This window comes from Erpetoichthys calabaricus, chromosome 3, assembly GCF_900747795.2.
Source record: "Erpetoichthys calabaricus chromosome 3, fErpCal1.3, whole genome shotgun sequence".
Classification (NCBI taxonomy): Eukaryota; Metazoa; Chordata; class Cladistia; order Polypteriformes; family Polypteridae; genus Erpetoichthys; species Erpetoichthys calabaricus.
This window is the reverse complement of record NC_041396.2, coordinates 15911073-15933116: the sequence shown is the minus strand read 5'-3', so window position 1 is coordinate 15933116 and position 22044 is coordinate 15911073. Positions and strand designations below refer to the sequence as shown.

At 36.5% G+C, this 22044-nt stretch overlaps 2 protein-coding genes across 5 annotated transcripts in view; one reads left to right on the top strand and one right to left on the bottom strand.

Moving 5' to 3' along the window:
- supt3h (SPT3 homolog, SAGA and STAGA complex component) overlaps positions 1-22044 on the bottom strand; it is a 518283-nt gene that overhangs the window by 443937 nt on the left and 52302 nt on the right. The gene's annotated exons all lie outside the window — the stretch shown is intronic.
- Positions 18731-22044, top strand: part of runx2a (RUNX family transcription factor 2a) — a 197605-nt gene continuing 194291 nt past the window's right edge. The window contains exons 1-2 of one of the 2 annotated variants that reach the window (XM_051924441.1): positions 18731-19176; positions 19347-19475. In XM_051924441.1, coding sequence (XP_051780401.1) covers positions 19418-19475 — 58 coding nt within the window. In that variant the 5' untranslated portion in view covers positions 18731-19176; positions 19347-19417. The remainder of the gene's footprint in view (positions 19177-19346; positions 19476-22044) is intronic. The other variant, XM_051924439.1, reaches the window with a different exon arrangement.

The window sequence follows — 22044 nt, the reverse complement described above, 5'->3', positions numbered from 1 at the left end:
CTGTGTTTACTGGCTTCGCCCAGAATATTTCATAATACAACCGGCCTCAGTTATAATGCCATTGTAAAATAAGGTGTATCAGAAGTACTAGAGATGTAAGTATTTATTTATTACCAAGGGCTAATATTATTAGCAGGTACTGTGGTTTAATGGTTACAGCTTTGGATGTAGGACTTCAAACCCAGAGGTTATGGGGTTAAATCCTACTGCTGACACTGTTTACCATGAGAAAGTCATTTCATGTCATTATTTAGTAATAATAATAATAGGTCACTAGAGCCACTTACTCTTGTACATGCCATACACAATTGCCCAGGAGTAATACATTCCTGCATTATATCAATTTCTGTTTTTCCTCCTCCTCCTAGCTTTCATTGAAGGTCATTGCAAAACACAATTTAATGGGAAAGTGCATTCTTTTTAATTGAAATGGCTAATTCATAGGAACAATAAAAATATTTATTTCTAGAACGTTTATTATACAAAGTAGCTCAAAGTGCTTTATATTAATGTGAAAGTGTATATTATTATCATTATCAGCTGTTTACCATCTCATCTCTTACCAAATCAATTTTCATTTGATTTACATTGTCCACTCACATACAGTACCTTTTTCATGTTTTTGGCAATTATATGGGGTTCCCCATTTAAAGTCCACAGATGTGAAAACATATGCAAAGCAGTAAATGTAGTAATTTACAGTACATAAGTACCACTACCCTATGTGTTGCACTTATTTATTAATGTGAAGAGTGAGGAGCATGAAGCAGTAGCTTCCAACATCAAGACACAGTTTTGGTAGCTTCCCCCATTAGAAAGTGTGACAATCCCAGATTGGCTCTGGGATATTGAACAATTTAAGCGCCATCACTGTAGACCAGGGGGAGGGGGTGGTTTATGCGGAGAGACCCCCTTTAAGTTTTCAGAATCGTGATCATAGGGTGGTGATGGTAAGAGTGGAGGTTGAGTCCCCTTTGGAGTTACCAGCACCATGTCCAGGGTCTGGAGGTAGATGGAGAGGAATGATTAACCATGATGAAGGCCAATACATATCTAAGAGTGCTGGTATTCAAAAGCAATAACACTAAGAAATACTGACCAATTCAAGCACTGATGCAATGCATTTTGAACAGCAGGGGAGTGGGCATCCCAGTTCAAAGTAACAGACACAAAAGTAAATTTAAAGATTTCGGAGGTAGATGTAGATGAAATGAACATTACAGTGAGTGGAGCAGCTTGTGGGGAACTCATTAAAATTTAAACTGTCGTGGTTCATCCAGGCTTGTCCTGCATCAGAGAACACCACTTCTGCCTCTACTTCTCTCTCTCCCTCTCTTTTTGCTTCTGGAGATAACAATACGTACACTCGCAGCACCTGACTCTCTCACTAGAGCAGGGGTTCTTAACCTGAGGTCTGTGGACTCCTAGGGGGTCCACAGATGGGTTTCAGGGGGTCCGTGAGGGTTAGATAAAAATTAACATTTATATTCACGATACGGCCCGGTACTGCTGATTTAGAGTAGATGTAACAGTAGTAGTAGTAGTAGTAAAGTAGTTGGAGATCTGTTTTCATTTGCACAATAGGATTGTATTTCATAATTATAACTGAGTGGCCATTACTTTTTGCATAAAAAAAAGAATGTTTTTTTTAGATTGTTTACTTGGAAGTTAAATAATATTTTGTGTATGTCATATATGTATGAGACAATCAAATCTCAATAGAGTACATTATTATAAATAAATAAAGTACATATATTCATTGCATGCAAAGTTGTGTTTATGTGAATATATCTGGGGAAAGGAGTCCATAGCTTTCATCAAATTCTTAAAAGGGTCTGTGACTTGGAAAGGTTAAGAATCACTGCACTAGACCTTTGTAGCACTTGCTGATCACTGAGCTTTGCATCTTCCATGAGCTTTGCCAAACTTTTTTTGTCCATTTCATATCTAACTGTGCAAGGCAAACATGATCACGTCTCTTTTTTGCAGACCAGGACACTGCCCCTTCTTGAGTTACCCATCCAGCCTATTGGTCAGTGCTGCTGCTGACTTGGCCAGTCAGTCGCTTCTGCTACGTCCTTCATTTGCATAAAGCCACCTGTCAGCGTAGCAGATGTACGTTAGCATAATATTAATACATATTGACAAATATAAAAACGCTACTTTGTTTTTTTCTATGACACACCAATTTTCAATTAAAACAGTCAAAGCATTTTTGAGATTTTGGGGTATTTCATTTTTCTATTGTGGATGGGTGGTTTACTACTAAATATTGATATATTGCAATGTCCTTTCTTGATGGGTACTTAGTGCCTTAGATGTACAATCCTGCCAAATTTCAGCTTTTTATCAAAATGGGAAATAGTGAACTTTGCATTCTAATTATATTTATATATATGTTAAGTATGTGTGTCTGTGTCTGTATGTAACATAAATATTATGATTCAATTATTCCTTAACATGTATTCAAATATTTAAACCACTTACACCCATTTAGTGTTTATATTTTAAATGATTCAGACGTTGAAAAAAGCTAAAATTAAAAAAGGATAGTCCCACAATTAATTCTTTAAAATAGCTGGCACAGGTATCTGATATTATATAGGATTAAACTGTCACATTTGCATTAACTTTCACTATGGCAAATGATAAGATGTTGGTTTCATTTCCCATGAGCTTAAAGAAAACAGTCTGTAGGGAGGCTTACTTCAAACATGTTTATTTATCATTGTCCACCCTTCACCCCTAGATGGTTATATTTATAAAAATTAATCTGTGGTACAGCACTATCTTTATGAAAGAGACATAAGTACATTTGCTGTATAGAGAACTAAATACAGGTAAAATGCCATTATAGAGAATACCGAAGCAACGAAATATTCAGAATAATGAATGTTTTTTGTTGGCTCAGACAAATGTTCATACATCATGTTTAACGGATTTAATTTAAAATTTCAGTATAACCAAAAATGGCCACTGAAGATAATAATGCAATACAAAACTTTTAATGTCATGCCTATATATTCGCCAAATCTATGGAACCCTGCAATAGGCTGTTTCTTTCTTGTTAAATCAAAAGAAAGAGATAGTCTGTTGTGAAATTTCCAGCGTCAGGCAGTCTCGGAGAGAGTGTATGAGTGATATCATACAGGTATAGCCGAATTCTGAGTCAGAGTTCACAGCTTCTCAGAGCGTTCACATGAATAATTGTGTCATGTGCAGATACTGCACAGTTTGAGTTTCATGGTGCTTCTCAAAGTTTTCTTTGCAATAAACCAAAAAAGTGAGAAATGGAGTCAATTTACACTGAAAAAAAAGTACATCTAACATTTCATTTTCATTCTGTATTCACACCTGTATTTCTACTAAAAAAAAGTTACATCTAATGACTCATTTTCAAATAAAATATTTTTTTCAGTTTAAGAAGCCCTGTTTTTTTTTTTTTTTTAAACACAGGTATTGTCAAGCTTGGGTAACAGAATTGCACGAGAGATAGGAAGATTAGTCCACATTTGAAAAGAAAACGCAGGTACTTTATCAGTGTATAGAGAATGCATGTGTACTCTCAATACTTCATTCAAAATAGGAGCTGTTACTTCAGCACTTAAGCACACAAGATAGAAGCTGTGACACAGGGGAAATCGTCTTGCTTTAGCTGTCACCTTCAGATTAGAAGAACACCGGTGGTGCGGAATCACCTCTGTGGCAGACCAGGGGCCTCATGCATAAAGCTGTGCATAGAAGTCGCACTATAACATGACATAAGCACAAAAGCAGAAATGTGCTTACGCACAAAAAAAATCCAGATGCATAAATCTGTGCGAACGGCAACTTCCATGTTCTTCCGCTCCATAAATCCCAGTCAGCGTGAAAACTAACGCACATGCCTGCTGTCCCACCCCAACTCCTCCCAGAATTTCACCTCTTTGAATATGCAAATCAATATAAATAGCCCTTAAGATCAGCCTTCTGTGAAAAGACAATGGCAAAAGTACAAGGGAAAATAGAAGGATTTCAGCGAATACCAAGTGGAGGCATGGAAAAACGTACCATTTGTTGGTTTAAACAGTGGTATAAACAACAAAAGGAAGTTGATCGAGTGACATAGCGTGTCGGAGAAACTCGAAAGCTCAAGTTCACAAAGTCGCACAGTGCCCGAAATAAAAAAAAGAAGTTGTCACATATTAAAGTCGCCGTGAAAAGGCGATTCATAGCCCACCGTCTGAGTGTCATATGAAAGCTTATTAGGGTACATAGAAAAATAACAGGCACACAGTGGGGAAAAAGCACGAAATGTCAACTTTAATCTCGAAATTTCCACTTTAATCACGTAGTTTATTTTGTCATTAAAGTAGAACATCATAAATTTCATCTTAAAATCGTTTAATGTTTAGTTTCTCAAATCCCATCGTAACTAAAGTAGCAAGTTAAATGCTTTGTTTTGTATTTGATCTTCTATGCGCTCTGTGTGTATGTGAATCACTACGTGCTTCCGGGCTTTCTCTTCATCCGACAGGACACAGAATCCATTGCATTCGTAATATTACAGCTCTCTGAATAATTAAAATACTGAGATGTATACGTGATATCATTTTCAAGATGACAGGAGTTAAAGCATGTTATTAAACATGGGAAAACGGTGGCACAGTGATTGTTCATGTCTCACGTAAGATGCTTGCTGCGCCATGCGCGACCTTCAATGAAATACTTTATTGTAGCAGTAGTGTCTCTTTCAAACGTACTAACCCCCAATTCCTGTCCTTATGTTTCTTTCTCCAAATACCCAATCGCCACACAATCAGCTCTGTAATAGACGTTAAGCCATCTATAAGCTTAGAACGCCGATTCTTCAAAACGTTTAAGGAACATTGAAATATCTTCGTAGTATGTGTTTAATTATTCTATCCATCTATCCTTCCAGCTCCAGCAAGAATACAGAGCGAGGCAGGAACAATCCGTGAATGGAGCGCCAGCTCCTCGCTAGCGCTGCTGCACCGTGTCACCACATGTTTCATTATTAACAATATAGATTATTTAAATGAAGTTAAAGTTTTATCTGTATAATAAACATATTTTGCTGCATTTCATCTTAAAAATGATATTGTCATCATATGTAAATACGCGCTTTATAAAGTAGCTCAGGTTGTGCAATATTATAACTGTATTGCAAGTTTACAGTGAGGTAATTGTACTTATAGGTACAAACAGTTCTACAAGGAGCACTTGATGGACTGATTGAGTGTGTTTATAGTTCTTGGGATGAAACTGTCTCTGAAGCGTTTGCCGTGTGAGAGCAGTTCAATAGGCAGCATGTGCTTGATGCTGTATACCGATGATTCTCTTTCTGATCAGCTGCTGTACAGCTGTGATTCACACTCAGATACAGTGATATAAATACTCCAAGTAGTGCAGTGAGAGTAATATGGAAAAAGATGATCCGCTGTGGCAACCCCTAACGTGAGCAGCTAAAAGAAGAAGAAGAAGAAGAAGGTGCAGTGAGAGTAACAACGCTAAAGCAGCTATGGTATTTACAATAGTTTGACCATTTTGTGGACCATTATATTGTTACAGGTTAATTACAATCAGATACATTAAATTAATAAACAATATGCGGTTAATTTCAGTGTATTTATAAAGCCGCGTCAGGGATAATAAACAATATGCGGTTAATTTCAGTGTATTTATAAAGCCGCATCAGGGATGTGGATCTAAAAAAGAAAGGGTAACCACACAGGAACAGTAGCACTGCTTTGATGCTGGGTGCCGCCAATCTGCAAAACTGAGCGCAGAACTTACGTACGCCAGGATATGAGCTACTGTGGAAATATGCGTGGCTTTACGCCAAGTTTAGGTTTTATACATCGCGATTTGAACATGGAAACGTTCTTACACAACATTTTTGTGTGTATGCACCGTTTATACATGAGGCCCCAGGACAGTGCGAATAAGAGTCAAAGCCCGATCTAAACAACAAGCATGTTACGCAGTCATCCTGATCCTGCAAATGACAACCAATTGCTTTGCCCTTGGTTTACTGTTTACCAGACAAAGCAGAGCAGCTACGGGGCTGTCCTTGCACCGCTGGCATTAGGGATGGCGAATCACCAGCAACCCCAGTCACAACAGTATACATATTTTTCCCATATTCATTATGACAAAATATCTGTTATAACAAAATATTTCTATGGCCCCATGAATTTTGTTACAACAGAATTCCACCTGTACAATGTGTCAAGTCAATGGTAAATAATTATCTTCAAGCTCAAATTGATACTAAATGTAAAATACAAATTCAGTAATTATTTTTCAAACGTAGAAGTAGAACTGCTGAATCTAATGCCAGTCTTCAGAAACAACTGAAAGCTAACAGTACCTCATTCACCTTTAAGATTCTCTGACACATCCAAAATGGGTTATTACACTTTTCTTTGCCTTTAAACTGTTGTTACACTTATGCAATTTGTTGAATTTGTCTGCACTTGAGAACTGACTGCACCATTTTAACCGTAGTTTTACTTATTTTGTAATGTTCCTGTAATTTATTATTTTAGATTTTAATACAGAAATTATATTTGGTGCTTGCTTGGTTCATGTACTGTATACAGAAATAGAAGTAAAGATACCTCACTGTCATACAATTGCATTTACTTTAAACTTTTTTCTTTTTCAGATGGATGCTGACATAAGCCTTCTATAACTTATTCATGCATTTCTGATTCCAAAGTCTATTTGGATTTAAGTGCCTGCTGAATAAAAATATTAAATTTATTGTGTGATTAAATATTGAATAATTTTGTCCTATACCTGTTTTAATTTCTCAGTTTATTAGTGGACATCATAAGAAGAATTTTAATGTGATTATTTGACAAGCATAAAATATTACTAAAATTAAAGTCTAAGGGCTTGGCGTTTTGGAAGGCACTCTATAAATAAACTTTAATATTATTATCATCCATTTAAAAAAAAAAAAAAAAAAACCCTACCTTGCAACATTGTTTGTCAGGGAAGTATAAAGTTACCAAGCACACGTCTAATCAAAAGGCATTTTAAGAATGTAACTTGTTTGAAACATAAATATTCACTTTAGCCAAAAACAAGAGGACAGGGAAAAGGAAAAATTTAAGTGTGAGCACTGGATCAACAGATTATAAAAATCAGAACAAGACAGCAAATCCTTAACACAAACTTAAATATGTTGAATAATATTGTCAGAAAACTGAAACATATTTCCACAAAAAACAGATGTGTTTTTTTTTACGTTTATTTTAATAGAATCTTGTATGTTTTACTTGGAAATCATTGTGGCCGTTTTATTTTTAAAAGCTCTTTCCAAAGTTTAACTGTGTATATGATAATTATAACTGGCCACCTTATCCTGTCTTGCCAGATAATAATGTACTGACTGAAAGCTTCACCTTACACAAATACTGCAGATGCAGTCATCTATAATAGAAGGACAGTGAATTTGCTATACTAACGCATACAACCGCTTAGTCACCTTTCACACTTCTGTACCTTGCACAACACAATCTGGCTTTTTTTTTTCAAGCAAACATGTAATCACAGCAGGCAGACAGCAGTGACTTCCCAGACGGACATCATCACAACATTCTGATGAAAAGCCTATTTTGGAGACGCACACTCATTTAAGAAAGCCAACCAAGTAAATCAACATTCAGCACAATTCTGGTAAAAGAACTGATCACTACAACCTCTACCTCATGTCACCCAAACTGGCGAAATTCTTATGGTGCATGCCATGTGACACAATGGTTTCTTCCTGTCAAATGAAACTGACAAGACTTTTATTGAAGTTGAAAATTTCTACATTGTCTATCTTTGTACAATCATCTGTCTCTAGCCATTACACTCTCCCCTGTGTGCCTGGTTGCCAAGAAAAGCATTAGTGCCAATTCACAGCCAGCCAAGCGTTGCAAGTGCCGTTTGTCAAATTAGCCTGCTGCCATATTCATTTACTAGTGTTGACACAAAAGCATCCGGAGTGTGCATGTTGCTGCCAAAAGCGTAAAAAAAATTAAATTATCGGACAATGCAGTAAGCAGCAAGTGATCACCACCAATAGCATTTTCAGATTATTACTGTACTTCCAAACATCACATGTAAACGTATGCAGTAAAACAATGTAGTAAAGAAGACCCAGAACACAGACATAATTTATACTAACAGCTGATAGTCCGTCTTTATTCTAACAAGGAGAATCAGCATAAATGTGGCCAGCAGCTGCATATTATGCTAACTGCTGTAGTGAAAGTAAATAATCTCTTCTGATATCAGGAATAACTGTGAAATTATGTGTCACATATCTTTGCTGAATTGTTGAAGGGAGTAGGTGGAGTGGGGTGGTAGAATTGGCTTAGCCTTACTGCAACTTCTATTTCCCCTCCAAGAAGCAATTATTCTCTGCTTCAGACAGAAGAAAAATATAGACTAAAGCAAGCTACCTATACTATACAAATAAAATCAGAAGTAAAAGCCAGTAATAACTTTTCTAATGTATGTGTGGTCCTGCCCACATCTCTTGCTGGCAGGGCACACTTGAATTAACCACAACTAGGCTTCATCCAGAAGCAGATGTACTAGAGATCTTCTGTCTCACCTATCAAAGTGAAAGGTCATTTTTCAGTAGACCACCAAGAAAAACTGACTGGACTGTGGTCTTAGTGAGAAAGCAGCCGCTTGTGAAGAGACTAGATGAGATACTTACAAATTGCCTATCGACGACGGGTACAATAAATGAGCCGGTGTAAATCTAAAACTTTAACTGTTTAAGAAATGAAAAACCAGTTTCCACACTTAGCAGACTTTAGGCAAAAAAAAAAATAATGTAAAGTTAATTTCCCTTTTATCAGACCAAGACTTTAATTTAAAATTAACTTACAAAATACACTAACATTTTTTGAATATTTCTACAGTGTGACAACTGGCAGTGTAACTGACTATGTCAAGTTCACACACTTAAGCAGTAGTGGAGATAATCCAGCACTATATATAGTGCCTTTCCACAGTAAGTACTGTCTCAGTGTGCACAGTATAATTGTTTCCATCTCTACACTTTGGACCATTAGCAGGTTAACTGACAAAGTAAGAGTCCCATAGAGAACCATTAGTGGATGTTGAACCAAAAACCTCATGGTTAAACAGAGCAGCTATATTAAACACAAAACAAAAATCATATTTAAAATATATACTTTTCATTTATTATTTTCCTGAACATTTAGACTTCACTACCTTTACAAATCAACTCTATGTTGTATAAACACAAAAAATAAGACAGATGGTGGTTTTCACAGATGTACTATTATTTTAATATTTCCCAAAAAGGTTAAAATCAGCATGCTGGTTTAGTACAGCTTTTAAGCACTCATTTTTATTAAGTGATGGATCTGTGAGTACTGCATCGCGAGCATGTTTCTTATTTTAGCTAAGCCACATCCCTGCAACCATTTAAGAGCAATTTTGAAAAGAAAATAAAGACAACCATTTCTGTTTGAAAACAAAAAAGACAAATCAGTTATAAAAACAAAAGAAAAGCAGAAACTCAAATCTTTATATACAGGACACTTTGTTTCAAATACAAAGCTTTGCTCTTCTATTGAGTTCAGGTTATAATAAAAAAAAAACCCTAAGACTATTAAAAGCAAAAAATTAAAGACATTATTGTAAAAGCTAAACATCTGCCAAATGCAATTCTATATGTTTATTTTCAAACTTTCACTTGCATAAATCTATTCTGTCAGCTGTTAAATTTGTCTTTATACTAGCTATGTTCTGAAAGCTCTTTTCTTAGTGCTGTGGGGAAATTAGTCCTGCTCTCTTTAAACTTTTTTTTTTTTTTTTTTTTTAATTACAAAAATGACAGGCAAAACATGAATTGTTTAGGTTCCGGTGGTTCAATTTTCTAAGATAAGTTTAATTTTAATACTGAACATAAATTATTTCATTCTATAATTGCTTTGGAAAATTACCAGTTTACATTAAAAATGGCATACATACTACATTACCATAAACACTGCCTTGCAAATGTTTGTATGAGTGTGTGTCTGTATCTGTGAATGCTGTAATCTGAACAATCAAATGTGGTGACTACAAAAATAGCCTTTTCTTTTTATTATATTGTTCTGTTCTGCATTTAAATATACAACTACATAAATAAACACAAATATAAGAAGATGACAAAAACCGTAACTAAAAATTTGATGTACTTTCTAGTCAAACTAAAATGTTACGAAAATAATAGTACAAGCTTAGTAGATGGGATCACAAATTGTATTGTATGTATAATTTGTATGTGACAAAATTTGATTTGATACATGTGTACATTTGTAAAACTCCCTTAATAATGATATCTGCATCCACTTGTGCTTAAAATGTCTACATTGAGGGTCTAACACTGAAGATTCTTTGACTTGCTATTTACCATAATGTCCCAAAAACATGTTGTTTTCTTTTCAGCTAATGTACTGTACAAACTTTCAAAGCATATTCAGACCATGTTTGATCGTTACAATTCTTTCAAATGTACTCGAACTAAGCAAGTTAATATGATACAAAACAGTACTAAAAGTTACATAGCATGCAAACAATGTGCTTAGAAAATCCAAATTAAAATCTTGATCTTCAATTTCTGAATAACACATGTATATGGAATTTTTAAAAATCAAAACTTTTTTACACTCATACCAGACTTAACCAACTACAGTATTAACAAATGGTCTTTCATTTTGATAAATTTACCTTGCTACGAATTCTGGCCAGTCTCCTTTAGGGGAAAACACGCTTGTAAGTTAATCTACTCTAAAAGTGTAGTTGATGGGTTATCAGCGTAATAGGGAAATTAATGGTAGCTCAGAAAAAGCAGTGAACATGGTGACTGCAGCTGCTGATTAAGGCTTACATAAAATAAATGTACGTGCTTTAGTGAAACAAACTGTATCCTTTCAAAAGATATTATTGTGCAATTACAAAGCTAGTAGAATATACAATTCATAAAGCAGTGTTAACAGCAAGACTGACACTCTGATCTATCTGTAGGACACCTCTTAGTTTAATATGCTTTAACAGGTTTAGTCTGGGGCTGAAGAGGGGTAAAAGCCTAATAAGAAAAGCTTTTTAAGGCAGGAACCACTACAGTTATTTTATGAAAGAGAGGCTGTGCTAGATTGGAAGCAGGTATGGATGAAGTCCTAGAATAGAACGTAAAGAATTATTTTAAAAATTAAATACAAATATCATTGTAAATGAAAAATCAGTAATGTTCTAGTTGAATGATTCAGAGTTGGTCCAGAAACAAAATGCTGGAACACACATTGCTAATCACAACAGTCCATTACACATTTTGTATGTTCAAAGTAGGCCTAGCAGTCACAATGGAAGCAATGCAAGAGAAAATGAACAATTAAACATGTGCAATAAAACTCAGAGAAAAATTAATTAACATACAGCAAAGGCAGCATCCATTGGTAATTTTTCTGTTTGATAAAGTTAAAAGAGTTCGAGCCTCTTTGAAAAGTGAACTCTCTCACAATTCTCTGGCCAGATGTTTGGCTTCAATTAAGGAGTGAGACCCATCTCAGCTAACAACAAATGCAAGGTGACACAGCACAGTATGCAGAATGCCAGCCAAACACAGGGCACCGACTAACACATAGACAATTCATAAATCGGACAATTTTATTTTAAAAATTTTAATGAGCCAAAGTATTGTGAAAAAAGCCGCACAAAACAAATTCCAGAGGTACACAAATTTTCACACACTAAACACCTTTCGGGGGCAAAAAAAAACTTTTCATAATGAATGCTAAGATTAAAAAAATGTAATTTTGGAATACTTGAAAAAGATTTTTAACCAAACGTTATTACAAAAAAGTACTGTGGTACTGAAAATGAAAAGTATTAAATTCTGAATTAGTTTGTAATTAAAAATGATGTAACCTTCATATGTACCTCTGCCTATATACAACAAGAAAATGTTAAATGCGTACAACTTATCTGTGAGCTATCATTTGTAATGCTTTAAATATTACAATCAAGGTATGGTTAATATTATAGGAAATTCAAAACTGTTCTTCACAGAATATTCTGAGGTAGTTTGAATGAGCAAGGGGGAACATAGTGACTAGTGCCACTGCTTCTCTATAAGAATGGGTTTTAATCTCACCTTGGAGCAATATAATGTGAATAATGTTCATTTATCCCATGTCTGTATGGGTTTGTTTCTATGTTTTTGCTCAAGTCCAATGCATGTTACAATAACCACGGACTTTAATGTGACAAAGTGTGAGTGCATAAAAGTGTACTGTTTTTGATTGGCACCTCATTCAGTATTGGTTTCTGCCATGCAAACAGTCCTACTGGGTTAGCATCCAACACCTGACAATGGTACAGCTAAATTCAGCAAGTGTGAAAATACATGCATCAGCGGTTTTGGGGACATAAAACAATACTTAAATTTTCAGATGTTATACTATTTTTCATTTTCTTTTTTACTTGGATTACAAATTTCATGAATTTTAGCAGGGTGATATACTTCACTAATTATCCAAAGTAACTTACATATCAGTCCTATAATTTTTGAACTGTGTATCAATAATCTGTGCTGAGTAAGATGAAGAGACTTCCTTGTATGACAAAGCAAGTCAGGCTAAAGACTTATTTTACACCCCAAAATATTTTTGCATTATGTTATGTAGTGGTGGATGAGAAATATTTATAATCACATTTTTTCATTTGGAACAGAGATAACACTGGCTCTGACTGTTATCAATGTGTTGTACTCTGTGTCACAGGCTATCTAATAACAAACGCAGCTGAAGTTGATTGAGGAAACTGATCAATGAGCAACTCCATGTATCATTTGGTATTGACGGCAGGGCAAGCGTTAATTAGCTCATGGGCTTTTAAAGCAGTTAGATCTTTGAAGAAAAAGAAGGCAGTGATGGACTGGAGACTACAAGGAGGATGGAAGGTTGAGTGCAAGGACAGCATCGACAGACTAGCGAGGGTCCCGATACCAGAGAAGCACCAGTGTCCATATCTGCTGATCTATTTTACTGTAACAGAGAAGGCCAGGGGCCTCATGTATAAACGGTGCGTACGCACAGAAATGTTGCGTACGAACGTTTCCACGCTCAAATTGCGATGTATAAAACCTAAACTTGCCGTAAAGCCACGCACATTTCCACGGTACCTCATACCCTGGCGTACGTAATTTCTCCGCTCAGTTTTGCAGACTGGCGGCACCCAGCGACAAAGCAGTGCTACTGTTCCTGTGTGGTCACCCTTTCTTTCTTAGATCCACATTCCTGACGCGGCCTTATAAATACACTGAAACTAACTGCATATTGTTTGTTAGTGTAATGCATCTGATTGTAATTAACCTGCAGCAATATAATGGTCCAGGGAATAGCCATAGTATTCCAAATACCATCATAACTGCTTTAGCGTTGTTACTCTCAATGCATCATCTTCTTCTTTCAGCTGCTCCCGTTAAGGGTTGCCACACAAGATCATCTTTTTCCATATTACCCTCACTGCACCACTCGGAGTATTTATATCACTGTATCTGAGTGGGGAATCACAGCAGCAGGTAATTGGAAAGAACTATAAACGCACTCAATCATTCCATCAAGTGCTCCTTGTAGAACTGTTTGTACTTATAAGTACAATTACCCCACTGTAAACTTGCACTACAGTTATATTGCACAACCTGCACCACTTTATAAAGCGCATATTTACTTATGATGACAATATCATTTTTAAGATAAAATGCAGCAAAATATGTTGATTATATTATACAGATAAAACTTTAACTTCATTTAAATAATCTGTATTGTTAATTATTAAACATGTGAGGACACGGTGCCGCAGCGCTAGCTAGTTCAGGGATTGTTCCTGCATTGCGTTGTATTCTTGCTGGTGCTGACACGACACTGGAAGGATAGACGGATAGAATAATTAAACATGTACTACGAAGATATTTCAATGTTCCTTAAAAGTTTTGAAGAATCGGCGTTCTAAGCTTACAAATGGCTTCACATCTATTACAGAGCTGATTGTGTGGCGATTGGGTATTTGGAGAAAGAAAATTAAGGACAGGAATTGGAGGTTAGTATGTTTGAAAGAGACAGTACTTCTGTAATAAAGCATTTCATCGAAGGTCGCGCATGGAGTAGCAAGCCTCTTGAGTGAGATATGAACAAGCACTGTGCCACCGTGTTCCCATGTTTAACAACATGCTTTCATTCCTATCATCATGAAAAAGATATCACGTATACAATCTCAGTATTTTAATTATTCAGAGAGCTGTAATATCACGAATGTAATGGATTATGTGTCCTGTCGGAGAAAGAGAAAGCCCGTTTAAGAAGCAGGTAGTGATTCATACACAGAGCACATAGAAGATCAAATATAGAACAAAGCATTTAACGTGCTACTTTAGTTACAACGGGATTTGAGAAACTAGTAAATTAAACGATTTTAAGATGAAGTTTATGATGTTCTACTTTAATGGCAAAATAAACTACGTGATTAAAGTGGAAATTTCGAGATTAAAGTTGACATTTCATGCTTTTTTCCTACTGTGTGCTTATTTTTTTTGTCTGTACCCTAATAAGTTTTCATATGACACTCAGACGGTGGGCTACGACTCGCCTTTTCACGGCAACTTTGATATGTGACTTCTTTTTTATTTCGGGCACTATGCGACTTTGTGAACTTGAGCTTTCGAGTTTCTCCGACACTCTGTCACTCGATCAACTTCCTTTTGTTGTTTATATCACTGTTTAAACCAGCAAATAGTACATTTTTCCTTTCCCTCCACTTGGTATTCGCTGAAATTCTTATATTTCCCCCCGTGCTTTTCCCATTGTCTTTTCACAGAAGGCTATTTATATTGATTTGCATATTCAAAGAGGCGTAATTCTGGGACAAGTTGGGACGGGACAGAAGGCGCGTGCACGTGCGTTACTTTTCACGCTGATCGGGATTTATGTAGCGGAAGAACATGGAAGTTTGCGTACGTACAGATTCCTGCATCTGGATTTTTCTGTGCGTACGCACATTCCTGCTTTTGTGCTTACGCCATGTTATAGTGTGAGTTCTATGCACTGCGTTATACATGAGGCCCCAGATGATTTTCCTGATGGGTTGGCCCTGGTGGAATGATGGAAGGGGCAGAGCTGTATAATGGTGGGAGGAGCTTCACTGAGTATGGGTGACATTTGCGATGGAGGAAGTTGCTGGATTCTTTCCTGACTGATGATGAAAAAGGCAGGAGCACAGTGATTGTTGCTGTTTACTTAGAGTTACCAGGGTGTATACCTGGTGAGACCTAGAATTCCACTTAACTTAATTTGGATCCTCTTGTGCCTGCTCGTGTGTGTGTTTATTTTTTTTTAATCTTTTAACAATATTTATGATTTTATCCAAGACAGTTTATTTACTGACTATTTGTAGTTTTTTTTTTTTTTTTTAAATTCCAAGCAACTGTCTATGACTCTTTCCTTCCCACTGACTCATCCTGGGTTATGCACTAATTGGTGCTCCATCATTAAGCAATGGCAGGGACTGATATCATGGGACATCACACTATGGTGACCAGCATTAGACAACAGAAACCCATGTCAAAAACAACCATGAGGAAAATTCTTACATTACTCATGGTCATAATCCACATGTTATGCTATCCAGCCGTATGTTCACAACATTCAAATCATATGCATTTTTGCTACAATATTCAATAAAATCACTTCTGGAAAACTTTCTGTTGAATGAGCTCACTCATTGGCTAGCATTGGTCTCTTCATATGATATGAGCACTGTAAAGTGCACCAACAGTCAAGTACAACTAAAGATTAAGGGTTAAAGAAAAGCAAATGGAAACATCTGAGTACATCTAAGAGGCTTTAACGAACAGAAACTCAGTTTACCTGTGCAGTTTCACAGACAGCTCATAATAAATCATGGGATACTCCATTGTGGAAATAAATACAAATGCAATGACTAGAGGGTTAGGGTTAGGGTTACAATTTACAATTTAAATGCTCATTTGAATTTAACAATGTTCAATTTGTATTTAAAAGAGTGTCTTCCAGAAGTGGTTTATTTAACAGTATGTCAGAAAAAAATACATGCGTGTGGAAATTTTTAAGAATACAATTTGATGACTTGGCATGTGGATTATGCAAGATACCATTATTGTCACTGTACAATACAATGAATTATCGTATCAGTTTCAAATATACAAAGTGTAAAAGTAAAGGTAAGTATGTACGCATAAATAGATAAATGTGTGTGGTTGATGCAGAAGTGCAGCTCAATCAGTGGTGGTTTGTTATAGGAAGTGGCAGTGATAGTTGTGTATTAAATAGGCTGATTGCTTTGGGGTAAAAGCTGTTCTTCCGCCTGGTAGTGCAGGCATGCTTGGCTCTGAAATCCCTTCAAGAGGGCAGAGGAGTAAAAACACTATGGCCGGGGTCGGTTGGATCTTCACAATCATTCTTTGCTTTTCTGCTGCAGTGGGTAGTAAAGATATCTTACAGTAATTGTAGCTGATTGCCAGTAATTATCTGAGCCATTTTGATGATACACTGGAGGGCCTTACTGTTCTCAGAGGTTCAGCCAGCGTACCACACTGAAATGCACTACATGATGACAGACTCTATGGTGCACCTGTAGAAGTTAACCAGCAGCTATTGTGGGAGTTGTGCTGTCTTCAGACTCCTCAGAAAGTGAAGCCTCTGTAGACCTTTCTTGGCCGTTGCGGTCACGTTTGTTGTCCATGACAGGTCCTGGGTGATGTGAACTCCCAAGAATCTGAAACTCAGGACTATCTCCACCCCCTCGCCTTTAATGCTGATGAGATGGTGACCGCTATAGTTCAGTCACCTGAAGTCCAGAATTAGTTCCTTTGTTTTCTTCTACAACTCTGCAGATTCTCAACCACTTCTCTATAGGCTGCTTGTCATTATTGGAGATCACGCCTGTCACAATGGTGTCATCTGCAAAGTATATTATGATGTTAGTATCATAAATAGATTTGCAGTTGTTTGTAAAGAGGGAGTAAAGGAGAAGGCTCAGTACATGGCCCTGCAGTTCCCCAGTGTTCAGTATTATGGATGAAAAGAAGTGCTTATCTATGAGCACAGTTTGTGGTCTGTCACCGAGAAAATCCAAAATCCAGTTGCATAGGTATGAGTTGAGACCCAAGATATTTAGCTTTATAGCCAGCTTGTTAGAGGGAATGGTGTTGAACGCAGAGCTGTAGTCGATGAACAGCATCTGCACATAGCTGTCCTACTGCTCCAGGTGTGACAGGGCAAGTGAAACAATGTCCTCAGTTGATCTATTTTCCCTGTATGCAAAGTGGTATTGGTCCAAGGATGAGGGGATGTTGCTCTTAATGTTTCTGAAGATAAGTCGCTCAAAGCACTTGATAACAGTAGAGGTCAGCTTTAAGCAACACGAGTAATACAAGATTTTTCGTAGATGGTTTGGATATCTCCAGCATTGGTCAACATGGCCTATTCTATAAGAAAATGTGTTAATCTCTGTTCTGCATGAACACATGAGGTAAAAATTTTCCTCAGCCATCCCTACAAGTGTAAGTAACATAAAACAAAAATATTTTTTGGATTGAGAAGAAAGAAAGAAAGAAAGAAAGAAAGAAAGAAAGAAAGAAAGAAAGAAAGAAAGAAAGAAAGAAAGAAAGAAAGAAAGAAAGAAAGAAAGAAAGAAAGAAAGAAAGAAAGAAAGAAAGAAAGTTTAATAAACATTATCACATACTGCATCAAAAACAAGGGGAAATAAATAAATGTATGCACCCCACATGCCTTTACTAGAAAAAACAAGTTCATAAAACGGTTGAATGAATAGAAATATGTAAGCACTGACTTAGAAATATTCCCTTCCCAGGCACATTTCCAAAGAGGATAAAGGTGTTGCCAGTTCAGTTCACACCACCATCTCAAGTGTACCCCAAGTGACACAATTAGAATACCAATATTATAAAAATATATAAACTACTCTACTTTATTCAAACACATGTAAATACAATGACACTGTGGCCATCCTTCGGCTATTACAATATACTACCTAAATGTAGCTGCACATTTTTCAATCAAAAAAGGAGAACTAGCCTGAGAATCCTCAGCTTTGCCTGCACAAGTAATCTTGCACTCTAGCAAGAGCCCTGTTACCTGCCTAACAAACACACCAAGCCAATAATCAAGAGAGTTAGTCAAGGGCTGCCAAATAAGAGCTTCTTTGTGGCAAAGGAAACAGACTGATGAATCACGGCTTTTAAAATTCATTATTCAACAGTGCCAGCCGCTCCTCAAGGTAGTTTTCAAGACAGACATGATTTAAGGCTTCTCGCAGACTGTCACTTCAGCGAGAGCCAATTACAGTACAGACTGGAGCAGCAGCAATCAGACCCCACAATGAATAACAGAAGCAGCAGGGAGAAAAGACTGCAGAAATGAGAGATTGGAAAGACACAGAAGGAAACCATCCACCCAGCAAATCTGAAGCAGACTCTGCATTGTGGAACAGTCCAGAGATGTAATTTACTGTAAATCATCACTGTTGTTCAGAATTTTACACAGCAATGGGTGCCAGCCACTTTTTTTCCTTTTCAATGATATGACAGCGCAGAAAGGGATCGACTCTGAGCACACTGCTAAGGTCCTGCTCTCCATATGCTTCATCTGTGAATGAGAGTGAGCTCTTTTACCATTTGTACTCTCTCCAAATCCTCATGACTCATTTAAATTAAAAAGTTACGTCCCTCTGGATGCCAGGAAGAGCCTGTACCACGGGCCCTTTGACAAAGGGGAGGGAGGGAGAGAAAGAGGGAGAGAAAGAGTGAGAGAGAGAGACAGAAAAGCCACAACGGTAGGCAGTCCCACTTTAGTTTTGTACTCTGATGTCACTAAACCACATGATCCAGCCTCTCCAGTAACAGCACATGAAGGGAAAAAAAGAGAGTTTTAAAGCTTATGCTTTTTTGGATTGTGTGAATACTTCATTCGCCTCACAAACAACCACAGAACCACAAGTGCGGTGCAAATTTTCTCTAGGACGACAGCAGATCAGCCTCTGGTTTGTAAATGGTTAATCTCCGCAGGTCACTTCCAGTCACAGAAACCGACCAAGTCAGTAAGTACTCACTAACCACAGCCTGTGCAGCACTGCTGGTCCATCAAATATTTGTTCACTCTTTTCCATGTAAGCTGCTTGTGGCTATGCTGCTTTTCTGACAGCTAACAGCTTACACTGGTGCTGTGGGCAGAAATCACAGTTTTCTCCGCTATGGTCTGTATTTGCAGTTTAAGACTTCGAGGGTCAATAATACCACAAAAGGTGGACAATCTATTGGCAACAAAACATCTCTGAAACCATGGCATCGAACAGTCTATTCAGCTCAGTTACCCCATGCCAACAGAACTTCTTCTGGGGTAAGTAAATCTGTCTTTAATATTTTTTTGTAAATGAAGCACATGATAACAGAAAGCATCTCTGAACTCTGCCTTTTGCTGGTTTCTCTATATACTAGAAACACAGGTGTCACACACACACACACAATTAAAAAGAAACAAAAAAAAAACCGCATTATTTGTTAAAACTTTGAAACACCACAAAAAATAGTTCTCCGAGAGTACAAGGTATACAAAAAGGTTATGATATACAAATAAAGTGGAAAGCCGCAGTAAGCAGAGATTATTTTTAAAGTGGGTGTTGAATCCTCAGAGTTACTATTATCTTGCTTCTGTGGTTTACAACCAGAATATGCATGAAAAAAAGCATCTTTGATTGGAAGGTTTGAAGATATGGTAGGCAAACGTATGGCAAACCATGGATGCACGCGGTGTGCTTAAAATGGGGAAAGTTTTAGGGATGCAGTGCAGGGCATGCTAGGTACTGAATGAACTCATAGCATTCAAGCAGATATTGCAGCATGCAGGAGCAAGTGTTAAACTAGGATAAGAATTCCATCTCTAATTTCAATAGTCTATTTCACATCAGATAGTCAGATTGAAACATTTACAAATGTAACATTAAAGGGAACTGGCAATACTTGCATGTTTTGTGTTGATTCTCTATACAATTGCAGTTTAATATTCAGAAAAGTATTACAATGCAGGCTAATTTAATCTTGACTGTGTTGTATGTACCACTTAAAGGAATTCTAAAACACATTCCACACATTTAGTTTAAGTCACAAATAAACTGGACAAAAGTAAATATTAGAAAGGTAAGAGATAAAAAAGCATCATCTGAATGCTCAAAAGCAACATGCCTGAACAGCTAAAGCAACTGTAGCAGAGACTTTATGGTGCAGCACAGGCAACTGCCTCAAACAGCACAGACAAACAGAAAACACTTAAGCTGATTGGGCACTTACAGAAGTTTTGCAATGATGTCCTTCATGTTATAAACTGTCAACTACATCAGCATGCTTAAAATGCCTCTATCAGATACCTAGTGAAGAGCCAGGAAATAGGTGAATTCTCAGCACTAGCCTGTTTGGTTAAAATACAATTTTCTCCACCTCCTTTTTGCCGTAATTGGCCGGGCATCCCCCCACTAACTCTGTCGTCAAGTCAGATTTAGGATGTAGGAAAGTCAGGGGAATTGAAGTTAAAAGCTGATCTGAGCATGCCGACTACTTTTAAAGCGCTGCACGCCGCACTAAGCTCGAAACACCCCTTGGGCATTGGCAGCGATATGCTACAGACACAAGGAGAAAAGCCCTTCTTCAGCTGTCAATGAAATTAATTATAATGTTATATAAACTGAATGGCAAAAACATTGTTTCTTTAAGATTTTTTTAACCAATATTTAGTTTTATCCATAATAAAATTGCTTAAATTAATTTTGCCAATGATAAATTTTGGTCTTTGATAATTCAGGGAAAATGCACAGAAAAAGACCAGCAAAGGGCTGATTTATTTAAAGAAAAATTCTTTATTATCAATCAATACATGATGGACATAGGAATGACTGCAAGAAGGTGTGCATTTATTTCCTGGTTGAACATCAGCAATGGGAGAATTTGATCTGAACCATCTCCATATTAAAACTGTGGCAAATGCATCTGAGAAAAAATAAAGCAAAGGTTTTGTTTAAACTGATAGAGAATTTAGCCAACAAATGAAAAACGTTTAACAATTCCAAAACTGTGTATAAAACAGAGCAGTAAAATTACAGTGAATTCTACTAAAAGAAAGATTACAAAAACACCACTTGAAAAATAAACAAGTTCAGAAAACGTCACTGAAATCTTAAACCTGATTTAAGGTCGGCAATGTTTCTAATCAATTTAAGGTTATGCTGTTATCTTTTAAATAATCCTTATGAAAAGTGCATTTTATATTACATATTAAAAAAATATTTTCAAAAGGATGAATAATATTATTACAGTTACATTTCCCTGTTAACTTTGTACTATTTTATCAGCAACTCAAATATTCAGCATGCCTGTACATATATAAAATTTACACTTTGGTGTAAAAGCATTTACTAAATGAATAAAAATAAAAGTACATGCAAACAAAAAAGAATTGCATCTCTAAAACACGTAGATCCAAATGACATTCTCTTCACTTGCAAGATTGCTTTGTAAATAATTTTTAACAATTACAGCATAAAATATGCTGTTTCAATAATCAATTTTCAATACTACACGAAAAACATACATAATTACATTTTAAAGTTCATTATTGACGTCAGCCAATCACTTAATACAAGTCAGTCTCACCAAGAACACGGAGTCTTGGGATCCAGATTTCTGCCTGAGGCATTGATAAACATGCTTTAAGAGAAAAGGACACCACAGATGTTAAATGAAGTCTCTCCTGTGATTTTCACCAGTGCTAATCAATTAAAAACTTGATCCAAGAAGTCCATGTGTTTCCAATTTAATCATGCATAGGTCTTCAAGACTCAATAGAGTGGGCTAATTCATGTAATTTGTAATCACAACTTTGCTTTAGAAAAAGAAAACAAAACTGATCGAAATAGACC